General features: G+C 37.4%; 1 protein-coding gene across 1 annotated transcript; it reads right to left on the bottom strand.

Moving 5' to 3' along the window:
• Window positions 1-997: 997 nt before the first annotated feature.
• On the bottom strand, window positions 998-5,790 carry LOC131634012 (uncharacterized). Its single transcript, XM_058904678.1, has 2 exons — window positions 5,419-5,790; window positions 998-1,747 (listed from the first exon to the last, which is right to left on the bottom strand). The coding sequence occupies exons 1-2, from the start codon at window positions 5,788-5,790 to the stop codon at window positions 998-1,000; spliced, it is 1,122 nt and encodes a 373-aa protein (XP_058760661.1).
• Between the last annotated feature and the right edge of the window lie 4,808 nt (window positions 5,791-10,598).

Genomic DNA, 10,598 nt, shown 5'->3' with positions numbered 1-10,598 from the left:
TCTTTTCCTGATCCTCTGGTGCAACAGCTATTTGATTGTACCCCGAGTAACCATCGAGGAAACAATAATAGTCATGACCGGCCAACCTTTCCAACATCTGATCAATGAATGGTAAGGGAAAATGGTCCTTTCTTGTGGCAAGATTCAATCTTCTATAATCAATACATACCCGCCATCCTGTGACCAACCTTGTGGGAATCAACTCATTCTTTTCATTTTTAATCACAGTAGTTTCACCTTTCTTCGGCACCACATGAACCAGACTTACCCATGAACTATCAGATATGGGATAGATCATCCATGCATCTAACAGTTTTACTACTTCTTTTCTGACCACTTCCTTCATTGCTGGATTAAGTCGTCGTTGCGGTTAGACAACCGGTTTGTGATCATCTTCCATGAGGATTTTGTGCATGCAAATTGTAGGACTTATTCCCTTCAAATCTTAAATAGACCATCCAAGAGCACTCTTGTGCTTTTTCAAAACTTTGACAAGCTTACCTTCCTGAAGAAATTCAAGGTGGGAACTTATGATGGTCGGGCACTTACTCTCGGTGTCTAGGAAGACATATTTGAGGTTCTCCGATAGTTGTTTTAATTAAGCCCCCTTCTTTTGTTCATCTTTCTTCTCCTCCACTAAAGGTTGCCTTAGATCTTCCCACCGGTTGTGTCGATAACCTTTAAAAGGTGGTATTGCTTCCATCATGACTATCACTTCCATATCTTCTTCATCAACTACTTCTTCTTTGTCAAAAATTGATAAACTCATCACTCTTTCCAAAGGTAATTTTTGTGTTGTCAAGGAATTTTCATTCTCACATATTTGATCAATTACCTCAATATGTTGACTTGTGGCCACATCATCCTTGTACTTCATGGTGTTTCGCACATCAATTTTTAACTCTTCATCATAAACTTTCAAAGTCATTGTGCCTTCTTCTATGTTGATTAAACATCTCCCGGTCTCTAAAAATGGTCTCCCCAAAATGATTGGTATCTATTCATCTTCCGGCATCTCTAAAATGACAAAATCCACCGGGAACAAAAACTTGTCGATCTTTACTAGCACATCTTCTACTATCCCGTATGGTCTCTTCACATAGTGGTCAGCAAATTGGAGTGTCATTCTTGTATCTTGCACTTTACCTATCCCTAATCTCTTGTAAATGGACAGTGGCATAAGAATCACACTTGCTCCCAAATCAATAAGGGATTTCTTGAAAGACCTATCCCCAATTGTGCAAGGGATAGTCACGAAACCTCGATCCTTCTTTTTCACCGGAATCTTCGTACCCTGCAAAATAGTACTACAATTTTTGGTTAGAATAATCGGGTCACGTTCGATGGTCCTTTTATTGGAGATGATATCCTTCATGAACTTGGCAAATGTAGGCATTTGCTCCAATGCCTCTAGGAATGGAATATTTAATTCAAGTTTCTTGAACATCTCCAAGAATTTTTCAAAATTCTTCTCATGCTGCCCCTTCTTTTTATTTCTAGTGGGAAAAGGAAGTTTAACTGCCGACTTTGGCTCAATAATCTTCCCTTTCGTCATTAGTTCTGATATAATCATATCCTTAGATTCTACCTCATTTTCCTTTATTTCCAAATCGACTTCAAGCAACGGCTCTTCTTCTTCGGTACTTTCCTCCACAACTTCTTTTGCTTTACCACTTCTAGTGCTTATCGCACTTACATTGTTATGATCTTTGGGATTGGTAACCGTGGCACTAGGTAGAGCACCTGGCTATTGAGGATTTGCCATTTGTTGTGCGATTTGACTTATTTGAATTTCAAGATTCTTAATCGATGCACCCGTGTTTCGAAAACTGCTCCTTGTTTCTTCTTGAAATTGGGAGCTTTGAGCGGCCATCTTTTCAATGGCAATCTCCCAGTCTGCTTTTCTTGGTCCTTGTTGCTGAAATTGTTGCTGAGGTTGCTGATAAGGTTGTTGATATGGTTGTTTTGGTGGCCGATATTGCTATTGTTGTGGTAGACTTTGATACGGCATAACCCATTGTTTTGGAACATTTCCTTGTTGATCTTTCCAGGAGAAATTAGGATGATTCTTCCATCTCGGATTGTAAGTGTTGGAGTAGGGATTGTTCTTCTTAAAAAATTTGATTTCCTCCTGTCATACCCCAAAATTTGCCCTCTTATATTCAATCAAAGGCTCCTCAATTGCCCAAGAGCACTCAGGGTTCTATCAGACAAAGCTCCTCCTAATCCAGGATCTCAAAAACTAGGGTTTGCATTTCTATCAAAGGAGTTTCAATCTCTAAGGCCTCAAATGGACCCCAAGGTATCTCATATGTCTCAGAGCATCTCCAGGGCAATTTTCAAGCTTTGGATCACAAGATTGTTCAGTCAATGGTTCAGATGATCAATAATCAACTATGTTGACCTAAAAGTCATCTATAGTCAAAATACAGTCAAACTTCAAGACTTTTGGTCAACATCAAGTATTTGAGGTTATATCCATCATTTGATCAAAGGTTGATCATGATTCATTAATAAAAACTCAGAAATGAACAAATTCAAAAGGTTCAAATTAGGGTTTTTTAAGTAAAAAGTCGACTAAATTTTGACTGGCCATAACTTTCACATGGAGTATCAAAAATTTCCCAACCAAATCCTATTATGAAGGAAATTGGATTCTCTACAACTTTGTGTCTCACATGCCAAGGTCAGAAATGCTTCATTCAAGAGATATGGTCCAATACATTACAGGTCCTCCAAAAAGGTCGTTAAAAGGTCATCTTTTTCAAAAGCCCATAACATGAGTATGGAAACTTCAATGGATATGAAACCAAAAGGAGTGTTTAGAGGAATCTTTAAGCTTTCCAAAAAGTCCTAGAACACCTCCATGCGATAAAAATTGAAGGAGTTACGGCTTGCACAAGTTGGGTAAAAATTGGAAATTTGCTTGAAACCCTAAGTGAACAAAATCTAATTTTTAAGTATTGGGCCTATAATTTTGAATTGTCCACGTGGTAATAAGCCTAATAGAGGTCTATTGGTCCAATATAATTATTTTGTAATATTATTTTATTTGTATTTGATTTTATTCAATTAATTTCAAATAAAAATCAAATAAAATCCTAAAATAATTATATGATGATATTTCTTCTTTTTCAAATCAACTCAAATATCATCCAATGGTTAAGATTGAATGAAAAAATATGCACAAAATAGTGTTGTGATCAAATTAAGAAAGATTGTATGCAAATCTTTTCCAATTTCCATGTCATCAAATAATCCAATCTCAAACCAAGATTCAAACCTAATTTCACTCTCCTATAAAAGCACAAGACCTAAAGATCACAAGGGGACGAAATTTTGGAAAGGGAGGCCAAGGAGAATAGGATTCTAAAGAGTGCAAAATTCAAGAACAAAGCAAAAATCATATTTGTTTTCTAGCAAGTTTCAAAGTCTCCCATCCATCCTATTCAATTCCTGAGGTAATATACAATAAATATGCTTGGTTTATAACATGAAAAGCGCCTAAGGTTCATGTTTCACGTTTCACATAAACATGATTGTACTTGATTTTCGATTTCATTCATTCACAATATCTCCATGCAATTTAACGATTGGTATAAGTTTGTGAGTTGATTTAGAACAGGTTTGACGTGCAAAACGGAAGATTTGAGCCTTGAACAAGGATTCACCATTATTAGGGCAAGGAGAAAGCTTGCTTCGTTTCTCAGGATACAGGTTGTTTTAGATCATAAAAATCACGCCATCGAATCTGTAACACCTTAAATATATCATCTGGGCAGCTTTGGCTTTTGTTTGCGTATGGTTTTGCAGGTTTAGAATCGTGACCATGGGAGAAGGAGCATGCCTAGAAAAATTCGCAGGAGATTCTGCAGCAATTTTTGAAGCAAAATCCGCAGCAAATCTGGGCAGCCAAAGGAAGAAGATGATGATCGGCATAGGGGCCCGTGAATGATGCATGGGGATGGTGAATGGCTGGTCAAAAAAATACTCTATCTCTCTTCACGCGTGGACACACATGATTCGCCAGTCAATATCTCCTGGGTTCCACGTTGATATTTGTTTGACTGTCCCATTAATTATTTGTTTTTTCTATATAATTTATTTTGTGCATATTATGAATGACTAATAAAGCGCAGCATCATTGGCAAGACAAAGGGATATGTAACCAAGGGGATGGAGGTTCGATCCCTGGCATCCTTGGGTTATTTTGGCATTTTATTTGAATTAAGCTACCACAGGATCCAGCGCGCTGCTGCCCCACATGCTCACCATGCACCCTCAGTTCTCCACCATAAGATCTCCTACAATTCAAATCTAACACCCAGGAAGATGCATGCATACCATGGATATTCAAAGGTCAGCCACATGGGATTGGTGCCAGGTTTTTTTTATATTTTTTTTTATTGTTTAATTATTTAGATTAAATATTAATTAGTTATGTTTGGTTTAGTTAATTTGTTTAATTAGGATTAGGATAATAATTAGGGTTAGGATTGTTTCCCGATTATTCGATTATTTCGATTAATTTATTTAATCAGTTTTAACTGATAAAATTAAAAAAACCCTAGAGAAGTTTATTAAAGTATTAGGGTTTGCCCAATCCCACTAGCCATTTGGCCAAAATATTAGGATGTTATTTATTATTCGTTTCGACCGAATTAATCGGTCGCGATGGTTAATAATCAATTATTTAATTAATTCAATCCAAATAGGGTTTATTTTGCTAAAAGGTTTTAACCATTCTATTGGTTACGATGATTAGCATTTTTTCTCTTTATCAATTTGTTATTATTTGTAATCGAATCTATTGATTATGAGGAGTAACGATAAATTAATAAATCAATTTTTAAAATACATTTATTTGCTATTAGTGATAATCGAATCTATCGATTAGAATTGTTAGCAATCCTTTATAAATCTGTTAATTATGGTGATCAAACCTATTGATCATTGCGATTAATAGAACAAATTAAATTAGGGTTGTACGCCAAATCTTAAAACACTCTTTCACCTTGCAAACTCTAGATTTTCAAAACTACGATAAGGTAACTCAAAATACCTTCAAACACCCTCATACTAAATCTAAGGCGTACAACCCTGCCCCGAACTACGTAGACTCTGATCCTCCATAAGGAGGTACGTAGGCACTTGGATAACCAAGGCGAGTCCCCTTCCCCAAAATCTCACTTTTCACCCTATTCATTTCCTTAGCTATAAATCTTAACACTTTTAGCCATAAACCTTTGCCTTGGACAAAACCTTAGGAAAGGGTTAAGGGTGCCTAACACCTTCCCTTGACCCGAATATAATAACTTACCCCGAATCTCTTAACTGCGTAGGGTTTCCTATTCGCCCTGGTAGAATAGGTGGCAACTCTAAAATCTTAATTTTTAGGGCAGGTTGCTACACCTCCACCTGTTGTGCTGTTACTACACAATGCATGGCAAAATGAGATCCTCCATATATCTCGCAATTCACCGCTTGACTCGGCTGAGCCGGTTGAACCTGTGCGACAGTTTGCTTTTCAAGAGCCATTTGTTTCAGTCTTCGTTCAACTTCAGCCGCAATTTGGTCTTCCATCTTAATAACTTGATTTGACAACTTCAAAACGACTGACCCTTCAGGCTGATTAACACTGCGGTCATATAACTCCAAGTGTTCATTCGCCGTGATAGCATCAATGATCTTCTTGATCTCCGTGGCTGTTTTGAAATTTGTTGAGCCACCGACAGCTGTTTCAATGAGTTGCTTCATCTTCAGCTTAAGACCATTCACAAAATTTTGCATTTGTTCAGTGACATCCATGTTATGAGTGGGACATGCAACCAACAACCGCTTGAACCTTTTATACGCATCTCCGAGTGACTCTCTTTCCTTCTGTTTAAAGTTTACTATGTCATATCTTTTGCGGATATACACAGAAGCAGGGAAATACTCATTTAAAAATGTTGTCTCCATTTGTTGCCAAGTTGTGATACTTCTAGCAGGTAAAGAGTAAAACCAAGTGAACGGAAACATCACTAATTTCTTTGCCTCTTCCGAGTGCCCCTCTATTTTCAATGACGTAGTCATAGTAAGAAACCTTTGCAAATGCTTGTTTGCGTCTTCGTTGATTCTTCCAGAGAAAGGTTTCTTCTCAAGTTGTCGAATTGTCGCCGGGTGCAACTAGAAATGGGCAACATCGACCGTTGATTGACTATCGTCATCCGGCCAGCTGGTGCATTTGCTCCACCATAATCACCTAACAGTCTTTCTACGGGGGCTGCCATAGTTTCAGCCTCCAAATTCGAGTGCTCAGAATGAACAGAAAAAGTATCCTCGTTATCAGATTCCGAAGCTATCAGATTTTCTTCTATTGCTTCAAGTCTCTCTTGTCTTGTTTTTCAAAGTCTCGCTCGCAACGATCGTTCTGGCTCCGCGTCAAAAAGAAATTCTGCTGAGGTCTTACCTCGCATACAAAGATTAGACAATTATTAGTAGTGAGCAAACGGAATAATAGAAAAATAAAATTTTAGTTGCAGAGCAACAAAAATCCAATTGAATTATTATTAAACTTATATTTTGGCAGTCCCCAGCAACGACGCTAAAAACTTGATCGGAAAAATAGCAAGTGTACTACTTTCTACTAATGTAGTTATTAAAGTGGAGATTATCCAAGTATCGATCTCGAGGACTGCTGTAGCAATATAAGTGAGAATTATAATTCAAGTGAACAAAAGATCATCAAGTGTGGGTTTGGTTGGTTTGATTTAGTTAAAAAGACAATATTTAAAAGTAATAATAAATAAAGTTGACTTGGTACAAATATGAGAAGATATGCTAAGGTAGATGTATGAACCGCCTTGTAATTCATGTAACAGCTATCTTACGAAAGAGTCGTCGATATGATTTAGTATCAATTCTCAATATTAATTTTCCCTAATTCCTTAGCGGAAAATGTATTTGGCACTAAAATTCAGTTTCAATTCCTTAACAACTAAATTTTTGCACCAAGAACCTTGTAAGAAAACCAAGAATAGATGATCAATACCGTCAAATCCTTATTCCTAAGCGGTTTACCGGTAGTGTTATTATTCTAAAAGCGTTAAGGTGGTTTTTCAGACCTAACCTTAACCGTAAATCAACATAATATTTTCCAATAGAATGAAGCATGAGATACTTTGAAAATAAACTAAATTCATAGAAACTTCAAATTCGTAAAGCAACGGTACTCAATTCATTACATAAAAGCGATTCAGGGACATCCCCTTAACATAAATATGTTTAGCTACTCATAGTAATTAAGAAAACCACAAAGGTAATTGTAAACATTACAAGAGATGAGGATTGCTTCAATCTTCAATTGCTTCTGCTTTTGATGATCTCCCTTTTCCAAACCCTTGATTGCGCTTCTCTCCTTCGTAGAAATCTCCAATATGATCCAAGATAATCCTAATTCTTTCCAAAAAAATAGGTCTAAATAGTGTTAGGTTGTTCTTTCGTGATGCAGAATGTCAAAAATGCCCTTAATGAGTCAAAATTTACAAAAACTGAAAATGCTGAAAATATGTCCAGAACTGCTGACACGGGCACCCGTGTCAGCTTCTGCCCCCACACGCCCTTTCATCCTTTTGTCCAGCAAAATTGACACGGCCGTGTCAATAGACACGGGTGCCCGTGTCAGCTTCTGTCCAATATTTTCCTTCCATGTTTTCCATCAACAACAATGGCATTGCCGTGTCAATTGACACGGGCGCCCGCGTCATTTGTTTTTTTCTTCTTTTTCTTCATTTTTCATCTTTTCTTGACACGGGATGTCTTGGAAAATCACGACTTTGTGGAATTTTTTTATCTACTTCTTTTGGTGCGCCTCAATTGCATTTGAAATCACAAACAACTACCAAACCAAGGTATCAAAAGCATCTAATTATAAATAAAAATCAAACAAGAACGAATTTGCAAAATACGAAATAACTAAGTTAAAACGATAAAAAGCTAAACTAAATTGTTTCCGAAATGAGAGATTTTTACCAAATAATTGACGGAAAGTATGTAGAATTGGTGATCGATCACCTATCGGAAGTTATGAATTTTCCATTTGCACCGTAAAACAGACTTTCGCACCAAACTGTCTTGAAACCGCGGACACTCTTTATTATTTTCTTTGAGTTTTTGAATGATGAAGTAAACATCTATCATAACTTATAGCATAGATAAGAGGACAAATTTTAGGTGTAACAGCTGCTCCTATTCAATCTTCTTGAACCTAGCGAGTGAGAAACGAAAGTTCTGAACAGTCGAAGTGGAAGAGGGTTGAATACTAGAATGAACTCAAAAATATACACTCTGATAATTAAATGTCCCAAATTACGGATGAGACGAAACACATCCCTACTGTAAAGGGGTATCCCTACAATTAAGGGGCAACTTCAATCAATCTGAGCATCAAGAGAAGGTAAACATCTTTCGACTGATATGGATATCAAACGTGGCAGATGTCTCCTATCTGGCATCAGGTTAGATGTCTTCATCGATTTAGGCATCGGCAGGAGATATCTCCGACTGATCTGAACATCAACAGGTAACAGATATCTATGATCTGGGCATCAGATAAATAGACATATCTTTTGATGAAAATAAATCATCAGGCGGATATTTCCATCTGATCTGGGTATCAGAGGCTAGCTTCTTAGGAAGATATGAAAATCCAGAGGTGGCTCCCTCAACTGATCTGGATATCAGGGACGGGAACAATATCTTTTCCGATCTGTGTGCGCTAGGGAAATAATGTCTTTAAACTGATCTGAGTTATGCCAGAAAATAAGTAGAACAATCTTCTTCTGATGAAACAAATCATCAGGAGATATCTCAATATAGTAAAATTGTATGAAAAAGCTCATGCCCGCAAAAGCCCGCAAAAAACGGGGCGGGACGGGCACATTAAAGAGAGCGTACCTAAAACCTTGCCCCACCTCGCAAAAAAGTGTGGGCAAAATGGGCTTTCCCCGCGGGCCGGGCCCGTTTTGCCACCCTTAGCTTTAAGTGATGTATTTGATTGATTCTTGGATTATGATGTTTTGACGTGAATAACTAGTGATTGTTGTTATGTTATAGAATGCAGTAAATGATGTTATGTTGTTGTTTCCTTGATATAACTACTATATCTATTCCTTATGTCTTTTATAATGATTATAATTTACTCACCCTTTCTGCTTGGAAATGTTGCCTAAAAACCTGGGTAACTTGCAGTTGATGAACATTAGTGCAGGAAGCTTAGAGGATAGCTCTAGAGTGTGTTTATTTGCTTTCCATAGAATAAAGGGAGTCTTGCTCTAATATGTAACATCAGGGCTGGGATTGATTAGTTGTGAACCTTGTGTTTCTTTGTTATTATGAGATTTTGTATTACTTTCATGACTTTTATCTTGTTTTTGAATCATGAAGTTATAACATGAAGTATGATGATTTTGTTGAAGTTTGAACTACCTTTCATGGTATTTGAAATATTTTATAAAGAATTTTTTAGACTCATTTATTCTGCAGTGAAGTTTGAAATAGTTTGATTGGAAATCTCAAAGATGCTATTTATGTTTTCAAGTGTTTTTGCAACCCGTGTTACGGAACAGGATTAATTTCTATATGATGTTCTATGAAGATGTGATGCCCTTATGTGGATTTTAAATTATTTTATTCTTCGTTAATTTATTGCAAAAATACATGTGGGTTAGAAGGATGTTACACTACATCTAGTGGCACGTACTCTCTTTGTGGATAAGTTTCATGTTTATATTGATGCTCGGTACTTGTGGTTGTTCAGTAGCCTTGAGATTAGTAGTTGGGCTTAGGAATGTGTTGCATTGACCATGTTGTTTACGACATTTGGAGTTGTGACTATCTTTGAGACCAAATAGCTTACTGATTATTTGAGCCTATTCCAGGTATACTATAAGTTATTTGGTGTTCAGTTCTTATTTAATTATTATTTGGTGTTTAATTCTTAATTATCATTTGTTGTGTATGTCTTTTTTTATCAGTGTTGGATATACGTGCATTTCCCCACCATCTGTGATAGGAAGGTGCAACATATCCCTATGGGAGCCCCACGAGCTATGAGATAGAAGGCCAAGAAATGGCATTCAAGTGGTGTTACGTAGTACAGGAGGAGGCTTAATGCTTTTAGAGTAGAGGATATTATCTAGACACCATACACAACTCACAGGGCTCACCGCGAATTTAATGAGTCTTCTTTATATTCAGGTTATGTGAGGTGGGAGACCATAGTGGCTAGACACTTGCCTAAGAGGTGTCTACGACAGCATGGGTATGTCCAGGGCATCCCACGCCAAGTTCTGGATGGTCCAACTGGTGGCATTGATAGGTGGTTTCAGAGTCACTTCACCCGTTCTGCCAGTGCCATTATGGATAGCACAGTGAGGGTTTAGCATAATGCGTAGTGTGAGGATGATTACCTAGAGTGGTACCTCACTGTATCACACCCTCGCATCATCCGACCTGTTGGCAGGCCTTCCGATGTTAGGGGCCTTCTGATGTTTGGGTTTTTGAGGCTGAGGTACAGGTTGACGATGTGCCGCCACCTCCACCAGACACAAATGACT

Source organism: Vicia villosa, unplaced genomic scaffold, assembly GCF_029867415.1.
Source record: "Vicia villosa cultivar HV-30 ecotype Madison, WI unplaced genomic scaffold, Vvil1.0 ctg.001205F_1_1, whole genome shotgun sequence".
Taxonomy (NCBI): domain Eukaryota; kingdom Viridiplantae; phylum Streptophyta; class Magnoliopsida; order Fabales; family Fabaceae; genus Vicia; species Vicia villosa.
Note: the sequence above shows the minus strand (reverse complement) of the source record. Positions and strands in the feature narration are given on the sequence as shown.

What these genes read in the sequence shown, in the direction of transcription:
- LOC131634012 (XM_058904678.1), bottom strand. Translation starts at nt 5,790, where the DNA reads ATGCAAAATTTTGTGAATGGTCTTAAGCTGAAGATGAAGCAACTCATT. An exon ending in GTGTAGTAACAGCACAACAG is followed by an intron (nt 1,748 to 5,418) that starts GTGGAGGTGTAG and finishes AATCCTCAATAG; the next exon opens with CCAGGTGCTCTACCTAGTGC.